The sequence below is a fragment of the Glandiceps talaboti genome, chromosome 10 (assembly GCF_964340395.1).
Source record: "Glandiceps talaboti chromosome 10, keGlaTala1.1, whole genome shotgun sequence".
Lineage (NCBI taxonomy): Eukaryota > Metazoa > Hemichordata > Enteropneusta > Spengelidae > Glandiceps > Glandiceps talaboti.
This window is the reverse complement of record NC_135558.1, coordinates 4219226-4238583: the sequence shown is the minus strand read 5'-3', so window position 1 is coordinate 4238583 and position 19358 is coordinate 4219226. Positions and strand designations below refer to the sequence as shown.

Below are 19358 nucleotides of genomic sequence, written 5' to 3'. Positions count from 1 at the left end.
CAATACTATTTGATTAGTATTTATTATCACATTTCCCATGATGCAACATCCAACATGGCGGGTTTGCAAGTTCCCTATTGACAGTGTACGTGTAGCAGTGCTGTTAACCATTATTAAACCATATGACCCTACTTTCTTGTAGGGTCTATGATTAAACAAAGTGCAATGTTTGATTTTTCATTTAATAAAATATTGATGTTTTCATTGTTCATCTATGTTATAATATTTTTATGTTCATCTTTTCATTTGTAATTGATGTATTACATATATGTTGACTTTTACAGGATTGTTTGCTGTGTGGTTGTGACTATGGTGGATCAGTATCATTTGTCTGTAACAAGGTATCTGGTTTATGTGATTGTCGACCAAATGTAAATGGACAGCGTTGTAAACAAGTAGATGAAGGGTTCTATTACACATTCTTGGATTCAAATAGGTAGGTATTTCCACCCATAATAGTTAATGTTGCAGTAGGTTGAATGTGCGAACTTGCCATAAGTATTTGTATACACCAAAGACATTGAAGTACGTACTGTACATTTTTCTGTTTCTTTGTGTCTTTGTTAGCCTGATATCTGTATTTGCAAACTTAATGCAGATTGATTTACGAGAAACTTTGCGAAATAATTAATTACAAGAAAAGGAACAATTATATTTTGATTGTGATCCAGTGCTAGATCCTAGTTTTAGTGAAGATTTACCCATGAAGACATGGAATTACCACCTGGTAGCATCGGCCACTCCGCTCAAACCGTCAAGGGCGACATCAGTATTGGTGTAGAGTGCCTACTTGGTGCATGGGACTTACACTTAGTGGTCTATCTTTTGTATAGTTCATCAAAGTACAAGTTCTAGACATGTCAATGAGATAGAAGCATCAGTTTTTAGACTATGAAAACTGGGATTATATTTCAAGAAAAAGTGTCACTTTGTGAATTCTATTGGATTTTATAAGATGTTTGCATGTACACGATGTGAAAGATTCACTTTTTAAAGTAACCACTTTTCCTTCTGTTAATATTCAGTTATGATGCATGGGAAGCTCAGACCAACTGTGAACAATGGTCTTCCTTACCTGTAGACTACACCGGTGTGGGATATTTGAGATGTACCGAAGGACAGTATGTTCAGTTTGATAACGTCATGGCTTTCTCACAAAAATCAGATGGATTGTAAGTATATGTGATGGTTACCTTTTTCATATACATATTAGATTATAGTCACAGTATATTTCCTTTCTATTGTTTACTAAAAAGGACAGCGACATGAAGTGATACTGCCATAATTGTAACATGATGTCATTAGAAAAATATGATTTTTGTACTTAATTAATGCAGTAATGATAATCCCTATTTTTCATTAATATTGGTCTAATAATGAAAAATCTACCTTCTAAAATTTCCTTTGCTAGGAATTTCCGTCCAGTGCTTAGATACTCATACAACTCCACTGAAAACTGGTTTGTAGCAGCTTTGTCAATATCTGTAACTGGAAACACATTACAACAGGACAAACTCCAAGAGTTTGTAGATTCCATGGATGTCACCGTTCAGCCGAGTGATAATGCAACAACAGCCCAACCACCAACCATTCAGACCTTGTGTACGCAACCTATTGCTGTCATCCAAACTTTTACTGTTCCATTCTCACCTGGTGAGGGTGTTTCATGGACCCCGTCTACAGGTGGCGGGTTGAATATTGACAGACGATGTAATTACCGTGCTAGACTTGAATTGACTTCAGCAGGCTTAGCTAGTAAAGATGTTATCATCGACTCTTTCATTCTAATGCCGGTTTTATCTGACTATCAAGTCTTTCAGAGAGGAGGTTAGTAATAAATACTTTCATCTTCCTATCAAAATCAACATTTATTACATGAATCAATACATATGTCAATACTATCTTGCCGTTTTTTTCAGTTGGGAACATTCAGAATTTTTTGACAGGCAAATGTTCATTTCTATTCTATAGCACCTTATCAAAATTGTGAGTTTTACAAGACATACTCACATTTTGGCAATCTACATGTAACCTTATAAAAATCATAATAATACAATTCAAAATACATTCCTCTTCAAATAAACATTCACTTGACTTGGCTTGTATGTGTACATGTAATAAAAAACTGCCAGCATCAATTTAGGCATTCGCATCTTATGATTGGGAGATTGTCTAACCTCCACATGTTGGGCCAGTTACCATCAATCCTCGGGTGCAAACATCCTTATTTGGGTATATGATATTGTCAATTACCTTCACGTACATGTACATACACAATTATTTCTTGAGATATTCAGAAGTTGGAGAAAAATACAAAGGTTAACACTGGAATTTTTTAGCTTAATTAGACAGAGAGATTGTAATATACAAAAAACTACATTGTGGATTAGATGATTTCAATGACAGAAAAGCATTTTAAAACTTCTGTTAGTTTAAACATACTTCACTTGCTTGTAATTTCCAATATGAAAACCATTTTACAATCATCAATGCAATAAATGGTAACTCAATATTATTGTGTGCATATTAATTAGATTAATTTGCATAGTTTAGTGCATTTTGTTATTTTAACCTAATATTTGTATGTTTCTACACTTATTTAACAATGTTTATTGTACAGGCACATTTAACTTTGTACAATGATAATTTCATAATATAAGCTAACAATATGAAATTACTTTATAATTATTAATATAAAATTTAAATGTATAATTTCAGATGCAGAGCAGCAACTGTTGTATGATGAATGTATAAGTAATTTCAGTAGTATTGCAACCCTTCAAGATGTCTACCAAGATAGATCCTGCCAAGAGTTGTCCTTCTCTGTGTCAACAGAAATGAATAATGGAGGCATTTGTAAGTCACAGCTGAAATTTCTATTGTTACATGTGATAATCCAGTTTAAGTCATAGTATACATAGTTCACACAACATAACTAAAGTAAGAAGTACTTTGTCATATCAAGTGAGTCTCTTACAGTTTAGTATTTAGTACCACACAAACAATGATGTACTTAAAATGGGTTCCTTTGATAAAGATATGTCATTTAATAATTTTCATTTTGAAATTCACATATTCTATCTTAGTTTCTATATTTGAAAACCTTTTAAAAAGTTATTCTTTTTATTTATAATTTATGTATTTTTTATCGTGATTTGCCAACTATTACGGTTCACAAACGTCCATGTAGCTTTCCTTGCAAAGTGAATTTTTTAAATATTATTCAAGTTTATTATTAGGGTATAGTAGTTCTTTCAACCATACAAAATAAATCTTTGTTTTCATTCCCTCTATTTAGCATGTTCATGCAACGTCAGTGCAGGGGCAACATCTGAGATTTGTCTTGCATATGGTGGACAGTGTCCATGTAAAACAGGAACCTATGGCCAAACTTGTGATCGTTGTCAACCTGGGTATTACAACTTTACTAGTGAAGGATGCACACGTGAGTATTTCACATTTCATACATTACATTTGTACTAACAAATCCTTGATATTCCTGGAATTTAAAACAAATTTTTATACTATACATGTATATTGTCCCAGCAAAATGTAATAATTACTATGGACTTTGAAGCTCCTTGAAAATGAAATATGTGATATGTATTTAATTGCCTGAAAAAGAAAGTTAGATAATGTTTTATTGATGAGATATTCTATAATGTAATGGCTATAAAAACATTGCATATATTTGATTACAAAGACCCTATGGATGTACATGTATGCCTTTCAGTCTAGGAATTTGAAGCATTAAAAATTACAAAGCAAAAACTGATTGAAAGGTGTTTAAATTTCTTTACACTTCTTCCATGCAATATAACACCTTACTAATATCTAAAAAAAAACTTTCTTTACAGCTTGTAACTGTGATATGACTGGATCTGAAAGTGAAGTGTGTGACTTTGAGACTGGTCAGTGTACTTGTAAGAGTGGTGTAGCAAAGGATGGCGAGACTGACTTCTTTGGAGGACTTGCTGGTCTGCAGTGTCAGACTTGTATGAGTGCTTATTATGGATTTGACAGTGGCAATGGATGTACTGCATGTGACTGTAGTATCGATGGATCATCCTCCTTGCAGTGTGATAATTCCGGAACATGTTCATGTAAAGATACAATTGGTACACAGAAATGTAATGAATGTCTACCAGGGTATTATTCCTTTTCAGCAGATGGATGCACGTAAGTACATGTATTACAAGTAAACTGGATGTTAATAATTTCTGGCATGAAAATTGTGAACAAAACCTCAAATTTAACGAGTTTAATGTTACCATGACGACACAGACACTTTGTTAACCTTGAGATAAGACAAAGAGATAAATCAAGTTATAAAATATTTGCAATGGACAAAGCTCAAATTTGAGTGTTTTTCCCCTAGGGCAAAATTCACTTAGCATGGAAGTCTTGCATGTATCTTGCCTGAGAAGGTGATGTGTTATAAAACAGTTATATTTTGGCACTAGTAGATGTAATATTGCCCCTCATGCTGTTATATAGCAACTATTCCCTCGGCTTTCAGCCTCAAGCAATAGTTGCTACATGACAGCTCTCTCATGGTAATGTGCTGGTGCCCTCATAACCAGGCAAGAAGTGTATAATGTTATATTATTTTGTTTATGTCTCATTTTCCAGGGAATGTGCCTGCAGCGAGGCAGGTTCAGTTGCAGGGACTTGTGCTGCAGTAGATGGAGTATGTAACTGTAAAACTAATGTGATAGGAGCTAAATGTGACCAATGTGCCAGTCAGACATACAACTTACTTGCATCTAACCCTGATGGATGTCAGCGCTGTTATTGCTTTCTACACAGTTCAGATTGCACACATGCTGACAATTACGTCCCTGCCAAGATTACCAGTGATTTCACTTCAAATCGGTAATGTTCTACAGTAGTATCATTACAGTAATTTTAAATTTGTGTTTCATTTTAAAGGCACAGTAGCAGTTATTGTGGCTTATTCCTGCATGTGGTCATTTCTTTAAAGTAGCACAAGCTAAGATTATGTGCCTTTACAAAAATGAAAATCCTCACATAAAACCTGGAATAAACTATTCTAGTATAATGTTAATGTCAAAATGTGTCTTCTAAACATTACAATTGTCTTCTAGCAGTGACAAGCCTTAGGTCACAGGGATTTTCCAGCAGATTGAAGAAAAATATCAAAGAATAACATAATTATACCAGTGCCAGTAATATCAACGAAAAATCTATGAAAGTAATGACAATTTTGAATGTTTTGACTCGTATTTCAAATACAGCAGAACCATTGACATAGGCGCGTGTTGTCATGACACAGATGCGCGTGTTGTCATGACGTAGAACAACCAGAGTATGTATTCCATATTTTTTGTTCAACTTTGCTCATGAATGGTATAATGACATTTATATTATTTATCTATTATAGGTTTGATGGATGGTCAGCAACTATTCCAGGTGCAATTGGAGCAACATCAGCAGGAATAGTCGTCCCAATCATTTCAGTCGCAGAGACTGTATACCTAACGGCCCCTGATAAATACCTCGGTTTCAAACTCAGTTCTTATGCCCAATATCTGACATTCGCCGTTCATATCGTATCTGGTGGCTTCTCTGCAGTTAGCAATTTCTCTGTGGTAATTGATGGAAGGAATTTCAGTAAAAGTATCATCTTCAATGGAGACTCTTTTACATTGAGTACAGCATCACAAACATTTGAAGTCTTATTACATGAATCACAATGGAAAGATGTAGAAACTGATAGCACATCACTGCTGCAAGACTTTCAAGGTAATCTATTCAATATTTAAGCAATACATCAAAACCCTTGGATTGAATACTGCAATTTTTTGACCAGTTGATGACATATACATTTGCTGACATATGTACAACTTGTCAAAACCAAGAGATCAACAGCTGGGATATGGCGGCCATGATGGATGCACATTACACATTATAGATCGACCGTCAAATACTATTCTCATTCAGGGCCATTTTGAGGCATTTTATTTGTGTTGTATCACTATTCTAGCACAGTTATTTTCATGTCTAGACAAATCAGATCTCTTGACTTGCACCTTCAATGTACTAGTTCTTTGATAATATGTTTCAAGTGAAAAAAAAGACCAACAAAACCAAACAAATTGCAATCAATGTCTCTTCAAAACTCATCTTTAATTTGTATAGAGCTTTACTTGTGTGTTAATTTATATATCAAATTTTGTCTTTAATCATAAAATGTGTAACAAATAAAGTCAAATTAATATTATTAATAATTTATGTACATTTGAGTGTATAATATAATATTTTGTTTTTTCAACAGGAATACTTTCTGATATTAGCAGCATCAAAATAAGAGCAACCTTTGAACCGAGTGTATTAGTAATATTTACTAACGTTAAGATGGACTCTGTAGAACCAATTGCAGATGCACCTAATGGAACAGTTTTTGCTACAAGTGTTGAAGATTGTGCATGTCCATCGTCGTCCCATGTTGATGGTAATAATTATTGGCAATTTAATAAATAGTACTCAATAATTTATTTGTATTATCCATAGCAAAATGTAATCAAGAACACATAAGAAAATACTATAATATAAGAAAATGAAAAAATATAGTAGAATAGAAATGGGCAAAATGTGATGCAGAATATATTGGAGAGAAAGCTAAATCATTTGGATCTGCCTCAGAGAACATCATAGGCTAAAAGGCTCTCTCACAGCTGTAAGGGAACATAGGAAAGCCACAGGACACGCCATGATAACAGAGCAGTCTAAGGTGCGGGGGAGAGAAGACAAATATTGGCATAGGAAAATATGAGAATCCATCGAAATTAGAGAACACCAGCCATCCCTAAACCATCCCTCCCACCTATTAGAATAGTTTACTGTCAGACTGTTCCACTAGGTGGTCACCTTAAAAATATATTTATGCTATAATGAATTACTAGACATGTTAATCAGACACAAGCTAAGTTAAATAAATTTGTGGGGTATAATCTCTCTATATTAAAACAGACCTTTTGTATTCTGTATACTTTAATATAATAAAATATCAAGGAAATTGTTTTTATGCTGTCAAGTGCATTAAGAATGCCAGAATATGATTTCAGTGCCATCAACGATGCATCAAAATTAAATATTATTATAGTTTTTTTGGTTTTATGTTTTAATATTTTCACTCACATCGAATAGCTAAGCTTGCGCCACTCTAAGTCAAAGCAGACTTTTAAAGACGTAACATTACATTAAAACAGATTTGGTGAAAGATGGATTGGGTTTGTGATCCATTTTTAGTTTTGTGAAGTAAAATGTCTTCAACAGTTCTTTTATTTTTCCCAGTTACAGTAGCCTCCCAGGGCTTTATGTGTTAACAGAACTGTTTCCGAATCACTTAGCCAAGTTATCATTTCAAACACAGAACACACTTTTGTTTTAAAACAGAACATTTTATTTGAAATGGAAAAATGAAAAAAGCTTGGAGAATTGAGCTAGCCTACTTCCTGTCCTTCAATGAGTCAGTGCATGACAGTCAATATTTGATAATTTCAGGACCTTCATGTACGGATTGTGAGATGGGCTACAAGAGAGCAACACCAGTGACTGGGCCATATAGTATCTGCATTCCATGTGAATGTCCACCTATAGATCCAAATGATCAAAATCCACCAACATTGCAGAGGGCCACTGAATGTGACCGGGATACTGGTATTTGTCTAGATTGTTCCTCTGGTTCCCAAGGAGACTTCTGTGAGACTTGTAAAACCAACGTGAAAACACCAGACTGTGATAGATGTATCACTGATTACTATGGCTTCGGTACTGATCTATTTGATGGAGGATGTGAACGTGAGTAGTGTTCTGTAATTTTTAAAATGATGAAAAGTTGTCACACAGGATTGCCTCATTGTTTGTAAATTTTCTCTTTTAAAGTATTATATTTTCAAGGTTTGAAATGCACCTATTTTTCAAACTGATGAATCTGTATAGTTGTGAATCCTATGGTTTTTTTATCCAATTCATGTATTTATCATACATTTAATAATCATGATTTCGATAAATAAAGAACAATCTACATTTTGAACTCGTAACCAATTTTATTTCATTTTGTATATACTCTTCAATTATGATTCAAGAGAGATAAAAATGCCTGTACTGATTTTTCCATTTTTTAACTCTTCTGTTAGTTACACATAAAAACATTCTAATATGAAGTCAAAATCTGAATGGTTGGATTCACATACTTTTTAGTACATGTAATTTAAAAAAGGAAATGCTGATAGCAGTATGATATTTTTGCATACATTGTAGTAAAGAATAATTTAGTCTGATGTATAAATATTTCATATTATGTTGTAATTTAAAGGACTATGTTTCAATCCCATGTCCTCATATTAATAGTATCTTATCTAATTGGAGCAATAAAGATTACAATGGGTCATTCTTTTGCTTTGGACCAACTTTTATTATTACACTGCCAAACAATTATTGCTCACACCTCGATTTTAGTTTTAAGTTTACTTTTAATTTTGAACACCTAATTTGAAGTTGGTCTTTAATTTTGTGGTACAGCCTGCAATTGTAATACAACTGGTACAGGAGGTGCCACCCAGTGTGAAAATGACAGTGGACAGTGTCCCTGTATTGGTAATTATGGTGGTCTACAGTGTGAAAAGTGTGCTGATAATTATTATAACTGGACAGAGGGATGTATATGTAAGTCTCTTACTTTTGTTGCAAGTAATTAAATAATCAAAATCAGTGTCAATTATAAATTGTTCTCACTACATGTAAGATTGCCTTGCTGGTTGTGTAGGGTAGAACTGGACACTGAAACCATATTTAGTGATGTATTCCATATGATATGCATTCCTACGGGTAGTATTCAGCAAAAATTTCAATTTGGTCATTGGTTGGTTGGTTGATTGGTTGGAATTAATTGGTGTGTGTGCTGGTGGGGGTGGGATAGACCTTTAAACTGATGCTGTATTTGAGAATGTGTTTCTTACAATATAATCCTTGTATTATGATTCTGTTTCATATAAGTGTGAATTTTTGCAAACACTCAGATAGATAGATATCCTACCAGTAGTAACGACTGATACATCCCATAACATTTGTAGGAGGAAACAGCAAGAAACCGACTATAAGGTCATTTCAAGCACAAAACAAAACTTATAAAGTTATATGGTACACACCAAGAAATACAGTAAAAAGTGTAAAATTTACACTTATTCTTGATCAGAAATGATGTGAATGGTTTATACACTTATGAAAAGTTTAACAAATATTTGTCGACATTTTGGCATCATAATGATCTAGTTCTTCTTGTATTATACACTCCTAATATTTGCCACTGGGGAGAGCATATTTTTAGCACAACTGAACTTTCCAAATCTTTGATATGATTTTTTTTTTTTCATTTTATGGCGTCATTTGTATATTTAATGTTGAGAGGAATATTTTGTAATGAGTACTTTTCATATTGTAGTGTGTCCAGACTGCTATAATGTCATCAATGAAGAAATGACAACCCTTGGTACTTTGGTGACAAATCTAACTGACTTTGTAAACTATTTAGTCAGCCAAGATAATTCTACTGAATTGGGAGCATTTCATATCAGACTACAAGATGCATATGATGAAATGATGATGCTGGTAGACAGTGTAAGTATTACATTTGCAGCTTAAACTGGCCGTGTGGATGAGAAATGGGGTGTTTATTTTGGATTTTCAATTTATAAAATTTCTTTACTATAGTTTTCTATTCAGTAAAACAACATAGACCAAATCTGTGCATGTAACTCAATAATTACAAAAACATTTTAAAATGTGTAATCAGTTTGTTACAAACCACTTCCTGTACTGTACTGTACTGTACTGTACATTACTGTACTGCACTGTACTGCATTGCACTGTACTGCGCTCTACTCTACTCTAATCTACTCTACTCTACTCTACTCTACTCTACTGCACTGCACTGTACAAAAAACAATTAAAGATTAAGCAAATGATTTAAGTGCAGCAGAAACACCAATAGTACTTAGTGCAAATACCTGGAGTATTCACACTGACGTTCATGTCATCAGTTTTGTACTTACCATATATATTGTACAGGTCATGTAACACAGCAAAGTTCATACTTGATTTCATCATGGACAGTGGATGGGGAATTATACCTATGACTTCATATACATCATTGAGCATCATTTACATGTATACAACAATGTTTTCATTTCTGCACTACATGTACATTGCAAATACCCATGTATGTCCACCCATTGATTCACTACTCACGGGTACATAAGGTAATAATAATACCATATATGGGCAGTTAAAGTGACCTTTGACCTTGTAACTTTTTTGATAGATTGATACCACAGTAAAGGAAGAATTGGACGTGGGTGAGACGATACAATCACTGAACAACTCCATGCAAGCCTTACTGAAAATACTACTAACAACTGCATATGGTGTAAATGTCTCAGAAGCAAACATTGACCAAGCTACAGAGAATGTTGCTGTTAGCATAGATGCCATAGATACCACGGAACAGAAATTAACAGATGCACATGTTATGCTAACCAGTGGTAGGTTTCATTAATTACTGATAAGTTGTTTCCATTCATTATTCAAGGTTTGGGTGGACGATCTCAAAGAACAGTAATACCAAACCTGCCCAATATTGGATCGACAGATATAATAAGGTTTATCAAACTTAATGTTAATTGCAAATTCACATACATATAAAATATGTCATATTACCTTTGTTTATGATCAATGTAGATTTTTCCTGATCACAAAGTCTGCTTTGTCCAGTCTATCACAAATGTTCATCTAAAATAGTGCCACAGTCAGGTATTTCTTATTCAGGGTACAGTTGATTTAAACCAAAATCACCATGTGCATAAACTGCATATAGCCATATGAACCGTCCCCTAATTTTACCAATGCATAAATTTCTGTGAAACAATCTTCCCTAGCTTAAGACTCTCATACTTAATTCCATATTTCTTAAAAGTCAGGACATCATAAAAATGATAGTTCAGTTGGCCAGTCATATAAACAAGTTTTAATGAAATATTGTATTTGTACGTTTTGGTGATATTTTCATTTCATAATCATACTTGAACAGTCTGAATGACTTAGAAATGAAAATTAAATTCAGAAGGAAATTTTGATTTTATTTTAGTAAAGTTCCCAAATTTCAGCAATAAACAATCATTTTCACTCAGATGATTTCGCTCAAAATGAATTTAGTATGGATATCCAGAAAGGAGAAATAAAAGATTATTCCAAAACAATCATATGTCTCTTAGTTCAATGAATCAGATGTACAGTAGTTACCTTACTCTAACTATAATCGACATGATAATACATGTAGAGTTGGTCTGTCTTGACATAAGGGTAATGTCTAGTATGTCCTCAGCAAGCTAACTGCCATGATAGTAGTAGTAAGTGATAAATCATTGTTAACATGTTCTATCATTAAAAGACACATGGATATAACAGTACACATATTGTGTTTTTTTTTACTTTTAGGTGATTTAGAGCAAGCACAGATACAGCTCCGGGCATTGCAGATTGATCTTATAGAACTTGAAGAGCAGATTATATCAGCTACAGGTACAACTAGTGGAGATGTGACTGCCTTAGAGACACAGGTTGAGGAGATGAACACAAAGACAACTGATGCAAGACAGGAAGCAGATACAGCTCTCATGGTAAAAATTCACACTTGTTTAGTCTCCATTGTTGTATTTACAAGATTGGATCTGAAGAGAATGCTTCAAAAAATGCACAAATTTGTAATATATAATTATGCAATGTGTGAATGAATAACATCAGACGCTAACTTGATTTCTTTGAATTCACTCATTTCATTTCTGGCTTCTACACTTGAATAAACCTGCTTCATGTTTATAACAGAATTTTAGATGTAACTGTGAAGTCTGTCTGGTATGATTGTCTTTCACTTAATTCTGTTCAAAAATATTATAAAAAGTAATTTCTTGCACAAATGTAGTTGTGAGGGGGGGGGGGCACTGTGTGTTTCATGAAGACTACACTATATACTATTAAACAAATAATATGGAAGAAATCTTAATTTCTCTTTCTCAAATTTCAGAGTGCTCAAGAAGCCCAACTGACACATGATGACACAACAAAACGTGTTGCAAGTCTTATTACCACGTCAACTGTACTTAGTATTTCGAGTGATAATATAAAGATGCAGGCAGATGATGTTTTGAATAGAGCTCAGGGTGCCAGTACTGATGCTAGTGCTGCCCTGCAGCAAGCATCATCTCCAAATGATAATGCAAATGTTAATGTGAATGCACTGGCGTCATCTTCACTTGTAAAGATAGCTCAAAGTGGGGCTATTGAGACACAGGTATGTAAACTTGACATGCCTTCAGAAACTGTTGAAGGGATAATGTTAAATTTAAAGATCACCTTTATTTATGAAATTGTCTGTACTATATGTATAATGTCACCAAATAATCCGAGACCATAGCAGATTACGCAGACTAGTTAACAATTTCCTCGTCAATTTTATGAACTATTTAATATGAGATTTAATCAAAAGATCAAAATGTTGTCATTTTTATACGTAAAGTCTGACTATATGGTACTCAATGATTATTTTTGTGGTAGTGATACACAAGTATATTTAGATGAGAGTTCCTTCATGTACTGTATTCTTATGGCACCAATATTTCCTTAAGGTAATGTTGATTTAAAAGTGTTCATGTTAACTAAACTGACACTTTATCAATATGATTGTTATGAACAATATTTTGTAAAATTAAATTACAAATAGTAATTTAAGATTTTATATAATAAGCAGAAAACTTTGCTACTGCTGTGGCAGGGATTAAGAATCTCAATATTAATGATTCTGTTATTTCTCTCTTTTTTCTATTAATGTTAGGCCACTGTGGCATTGGCCAATGACCTGTACATTGTGGATGAAGTAAAAGATGCAGGGAATATAACAGATGTTGTACTCCAAGACATCAATGAAACCATCACTGATGTCAATGCAAGGCATGAGAGGGCTACAACAGCTTCTGGACTTGCCACTTCAGCTGAACAGTTATCAAGTGATACATTCAGTGCAGCTGCTGCAATGTTGAGTACTTTGCAGAACTTTGATTCTAAAGTTAATGGTGAGTGCATGGTATAGACCTGTTGCTGGTTCCAAGATGCATTGTGCGTCTCTCCATACTCTGCTGTGTATTGTGTATGCACTGAGGGGTTTGCATGTGCTACTCAGGGTGATGGTTGTCACCTGACCATACCCTGTGTTCACCCGTAAAATCCCTCTCTGTCATTGATGGTGTTTAGTCTTTGTTCTATAAAATCACTCATAATCAAAGAGGTGAACATGTCTTTCCATCATTTCCTGAATATCAAATGTAATAAAGACAAAACAAAACTAAATACTAGTATAACAACACAAGTGACATCCTCTCTTTCAATGCATCTTGGAACCAGAAAATCAACTACAATGTATTATAGTATGAAGAAAAGACACTATGGAATACTTTATTACCACTTGTATTGCTATGGCCCCTGTAAAAACTTTAGTTCTTTTTGCACAAATGTTTTTCTGTTCTTTTGATGTGGAATTACCTTGTTGAAATGCCTAAAGAAAAAGATGAAGTAATATTTGTTGACATGGAATTACCTTGTTGGCATGAGGTAATGCCCAAAGAAGAAGAAGAAAATAACCTTTGTTGACAAGGAATTACTTTACTGCAATGAATCATTTTTGGAAAATGAGATGTTAAAGTGGCCATGTGGATGAGGATTGGGTATTTATTTCGAACTTTTAGTTTATAAAACAATTTTGCCATGGCTTCCTACATGAAAAGTCAATGTGAAGCAACATATGCCAAGTCCTTGTTTGTAACTCAGTCAATTGCAAAATATTAATAAATGTGTAAAATGTTTGTTATTGTACATACATTAACAAACTTTTTACACACTTTTTTTAACTTTTTGCAAAGTAATGAGTTACAAACACAGACTTGGTCAAAGTTGTTTCACATTGATTTTTCAAGTAGGAAGCCATGAATTAAAAATCCAAAATAAGTACCCAATCCTCATCCATATGGCCATTTGAACATACTTGTTGAAAGTGTTAATTAATTACCAGTGTTAATTGTTTGATTGTGATTGTATGCACAATGTTTATATTTTGACTATCTGGCCTGCAACCCATACTAAAAATACATTTTGTATAGGCGAATTAGTAAATGCAATTAGATCAAGTAAGTTATTAATATTCATGTATTGTATGCTAATTAATGCCTTCTTGTATACTGTCAATCTCTGTCACCTTTTCACATCCTGGCAAGCAGTCAACCTCGGTTTATTAACTTTTTACAGAGGTGAAGCAAACAGCCAACACTGCATTGAGTACTGTTTCAGCAGTGGAAGCCTTAAGTTCCAGTGCTAAAATAGAGGCTAATGCTATACAGACTGGTCTTCGTGACTCGACATCACATGCTGAAGCTGCTCTCAATACTGCTAATGAAGCCTATACAACTGCTGAAAATCAGAGAATGGTAAACAAATACTTATATACACACTTCAAGATATAGAGATATGTACACATGATTCAAGTTTATAAAAATGCAACTAACTAACTATATATATATATATATATATATATATATATATATATATATGTATATGTATATGTATATATATAACATAATATTCATAACATTAACGTCAGTGATCCAGAAAAATATTGAATTAATCCTTAGCAAAAGCTTGATTATATAATGAAATGGATCCTAAGTGGTGATATGACCAGCCAATGATAGAAGTTGGGTATACATGTAGTTTGATGCCCTCGTCTTTGTTAATCATGAAATTATTAATAACATCTGCTGTTGATGACTCCCTGATCTTTACAGGAAAGTCATGTGGGGCTGTGTCATGAAGAATGATACTAAAAGTAGAGTATCTATTATTACATCTGTTATGCATGTACCAGAGATTACTTGCAGTGGTGAGCACACATACTAGTGGTATTTGCGCTGCAGTGCAATACCGAAAACATTTATTGCATACCTGCATATGCAAGTGTGGGATCACATAGTGACACTTTTACAGAAATTGGTTGTTTCGAAAATAAAACATATGTAACAATAACAGAACCCCATGTTGCTACGCTTGTTAAAGTACTGCTGCAGAAAACACTGCAGGCACTCCTGCAAATACACAGAGTATGCCACTCTTGCACTTGTGCATGTCATGGGATTCTATCATATTACTTCTTTAGAGATTATAATGCATATATATAACATTCTCATTTCAGAGCATTTTTGAAGCAAATGACAGGGCTATTGAACTTGAGGCAGAATCCGATGCAGCTCTATCAGACACTAACACTCTGGTGGAATCAGTGAAAACTATCAACGACACACTTGTTAGTCCCCAGCAAGCAGTTTGTGAGGAACATACTAGTACTTTGAATACTCTTGATGCTACTGTTCAGCAGGCAGCAGATTTAGCCAACCAGGGCTTATCAATGACTGAAACTACCAGACAAGACTTAGAGAAATTGACTTCAGATCTTGGAAATATTGGTACTATTGATACTTCGCAATTGGCAGGATACCAAGAAAGAATCAATGCTGCCAGAGATAAGTTCACTGAAGCTAATCTGGTTGATGCTATTACAGCTTTGAAAACAGCTGTAGATGAACAAGAGCAATGGTTGGTCCAGACTAGAACTGAAATTGAATCCTTAGAGTCACAGGTTGATGCTCTAGCAAGCTTCAGAGTCACCAATGATTGATCCTCCCCAAGCCCTCTCAGATCTGATGTCACCTATGATTCCATTAAAACTTTACCAGCTTACTTCAGAGTGATCCTTCTCCCAAGCCCTTTCAGATTTAATACGTCTCATTTGATATGAAAACTATACAAAGTCGATGCACTAGATGTCTTGGGGTCACTTCAGATCCTCCCCAAAGCCTTTCAGATTTAATATATCTAGTGCAGTTTAATGGAAAGTTTTATGAAGTTGATGTTCTAGATATCTCAAGAGTTCTTTAGATTGATTCTGCCCACACTCCACACTCCATCAGACCTAGTGGTACCCATTTTATTAAATTGATTACTTTATCAAATTAATCATTTTGATAAAATGAAGGGTATATTTGATTGAATCTACCAAAATCTTTCCAGGCCTAGAACATTTCAATTTATTGTATGGGGCGCCTTACCAAGTGCATCCATTAAAAAAACTTAAGGTGATCACCTCCAACTGATGCTGCCCACACCATATCACACTTGGTATGTCCCAAATATATAATTTCATATAACTTATATTATATATATTTTGGGTTTCACAGATGAGAATCCAAAGTCACAACATATCAAACAAATTCATCTGTAAGTTCTACATGCCAAGAATGTCATAAACTTTAAAGAACACACATTTTACAATTTTCTAAGTGCAATGAATTTTAGTGAAATTTTATTGATTTCCAAATAGGTGATCAGGGCTGTTAATATTCTAATATGATGCAATGACTTATTGCAAAATTGGTCTCAGTACTGCCTTTTCAGAAAATTTAAAACTTTTCTCAATTTTATTATATTTATCTCATTTTCTAAACATTGATCCGAGACAGATAATATGTGCATTTTATAGTATTTATTGTGCTTTTATGAAAGAGTGTAAATATGTATGTTTGCATAGACCAAGTTAATGCAAAGATTAATCAAACTTGAGCAGGTTAACCGATAATCAAAAACCAGTCATCTTTTTTTTTTTGTATTTTAATCAGATTCTGAACAATTTATTCAAAATGATCGTACATTTTGTCATCTGCATATCGAGTCAATAACGTTTTGTTCTGGTTAGTACTAGTAATTTTGAACACTATATTTGAAGTTAATATAATTGTGTGTGTTTTCAAATGATATGTGATTTATAATCATAATCAGAAATAGTGCAGTCAGTGATTATAACGTTATTAAATCCATAAGTTTCTCATTAAATAAATAATTGAATTTTTCAAAGTGGTGACAGATCTAGCACTTTGAAAAGAAAAAACTTTCAAATCTGGTTGCAAATGAGTTTTCCTTTGTCACATTGTTGCATATAATTTCTTGTATTTATGAAGTTCATCATTATAACCGTTACAGTCTGCTGTGTGTATGAAGCAAATTGAAGCATTTGCAGCAACTTCTGTTATCCTTCTCTTGCCCATTCACATACTAAGGGATGATTATGCAATGTCACCAAGCTCAATAATCGAACTTCGTTATTTAGGGGGTCTGGCATCATTGCAATTGCTGAACTTCATTTTCGCACTTCTAACCAAATTTCGAAAATTTCATGCCTTTAATGATAACAGATTCTGTATTTACTACTGAGATCAGATGTTGATAAATTGAGAACAAATTATTCAAATGTGACATACAGTGCTGGGTTTCCAGTACTATTTTGAATGATGTGTTTACCATTGTTCATCTCAGTAAACAGGTTCGTCAGGTTGGAAATTCAAGTTTACCATGTTTTTACATTGCATTGTTCATAGTTGTGTGACCACTACATTTTGCACCACGGTTTACATCATACGATGTTCGCTTATTGACCTTGTGCGACCTTGTGCAATCATCCCTAGTGATCTACCAGTTTAAGTAGTAGTTCAGTTGATATGCAAATGACCAGAACCACCTGAGGAATGTGACTATAGGTTCACTTTTTCCAGAGTTAAAATCATCAAATGATACAAGCCATAGAAGTTAACATGACACACTCAGGGACACCTTGTCTATTATCATTAATTGTAATCAAACAGTTATTAGTGTACAAAAAATAATTTACCAACTGTCAAAGACATGTTGCTTTTTTTCATTCAGAAGGAGTGGATTAGGACTTGGTGTAACATGGCGATTTTCGATTGGAAATAGAAATTCCTTACAATTGTCATTTTTGTAGTGAATATGCTAAAAGTTTGATGTTGTCAGAGTTTATGGACATCTATCAGAAGATTGAGTCTCATGGTAGTTTTATCATAGATGTTCTTTCCAATGTCACTGGTTGTAAATTATGCACAGAATGTTAGCCCCTATAGATCCCATGAAGTTAGCCCCAGTAGTTTCCATGCATGTATTAAATACAGTTTTCAAATCAAACGTAACTGCAAAAAGAAGTAACACCTTCAGCATCATAATTTTAAATTTGACATAAAATCATTCTTAGTGATGCATTCATATTCTTCGAAATGTCAGCAGTGTAGAGAATACATTTGAACAAGTCCACCTTCCCAAACGTATATGTAGAGATATAAGTACAATGTACACTGCATAAGGTTGTAATGTCCATATTTAAATGATCTACATTTCAACATTATGAACACTTTTCACCTTGCATATCAAGTTGATTTACCTAAAAATATGAGAGTTTGTGCAAAATCCTGCGTTGGATTAATGTCCTGTCTGGATATTCATTCCGTAAAAATTAGCAAATATTTTATACTTTTTTTGAAAGATTTGGATTTCGTCTTTGACAACCAATTATGTCTTCCAGCATCGTCACTTGTGCCTTCATTTTCAAAGTAGATATGCTTACATCAAGGATTCCAAAGAATCAGAAATGGCAATCTAAAATAATACACTCTATAATATCTAAGGTACGACGTGTCATGCCATGCCTAGCAACTAGCACTCCTGTGAGGGTGGCCTGGCATGGCATGCCTAGCAACTAGCACTCGTGTGAGGGTGGCCTGTCATGGCATACCTTACAGCCTATTGTGATGTGTACATCAATATAGTACATTATTTCAAGTCTAATTTGCAGTAACTTAGATGATAGAGTGTTGTAATATGTTTCTGTTAAGAACTTTGATCTGGTTACTAGAAATTCTTCTACAGATTTATGCAGTGTAGAGATGCATTTAGTTGATGATGTCATGGTTATAAATGTGAATATTTAGTTGATTATGTCATAGTTATAAATTTGAATATTTAGTTGATGTCATAGCTATAAATTTGAATATTCAAATAATCTAAAGAGAGTACTAATGTCTTGACAAATACTTAATGTCTTATTTTGATCTTAAATCATCAATTACTGTTAGTAGTTGATAGCCTTTAAAACATTAATCATTGTATTGCATTTTAAGAACACATTGCCAATTAGACAGCAATTGTCACCATTATCCATCCACAATAATGTTGGTTAGCAAGTGATAAAGGGTCTTACAAATGATGATAAATCTTTAAGTTAATGGCCAAGTCTTCAAGACGTTTTTTGTTCAGTAAAATGGCCAAATCTTCAAATCCATTTGTGCATCAGTTAACACAGAAACATCAATTCTATCAGCATAACCCAGTCTTCAACA

The 19358-nt window shown here is 33.7% G+C and overlaps 1 protein-coding gene across 1 annotated transcript in view; it reads left to right on the top strand.

Annotated features, from left to right (window-relative positions):
• The window catches only part of LOC144440895 (laminin subunit alpha-3-like), a 37121-nt gene extending 20688 nt beyond the window's left edge, over positions 1–16433 (top strand). The window contains exons 8-25 of the mRNA XM_078130341.1: positions 285–436; positions 1026–1172; positions 1412–1827; positions 2719–2856; positions 3299–3445; positions 3858–4179; positions 4633–4875; positions 5405–5766; positions 6299–6475; positions 7528–7824; positions 8548–8691; positions 9467–9642; positions 10346–10565; positions 11518–11699; positions 12104–12370; positions 12911–13148; positions 14374–14552; positions 15314–16433. Coding sequence (XP_077986467.1) covers positions 285–436; positions 1026–1172; positions 1412–1827; positions 2719–2856; positions 3299–3445; positions 3858–4179; positions 4633–4875; positions 5405–5766; positions 6299–6475; positions 7528–7824; positions 8548–8691; positions 9467–9642; positions 10346–10565; positions 11518–11699; positions 12104–12370; positions 12911–13148; positions 14374–14552; positions 15314–15796 — 4290 coding nt within the window. The 3' untranslated portion in view covers positions 15797–16433. The remainder of the gene's footprint in view (positions 1–284; positions 437–1025; positions 1173–1411; positions 1828–2718; positions 2857–3298; positions 3446–3857; positions 4180–4632; positions 4876–5404; positions 5767–6298; positions 6476–7527; positions 7825–8547; positions 8692–9466; positions 9643–10345; positions 10566–11517; positions 11700–12103; positions 12371–12910; positions 13149–14373; positions 14553–15313) is intronic.
• Positions 16434–19358: the final 2925 nt, after the last annotated feature.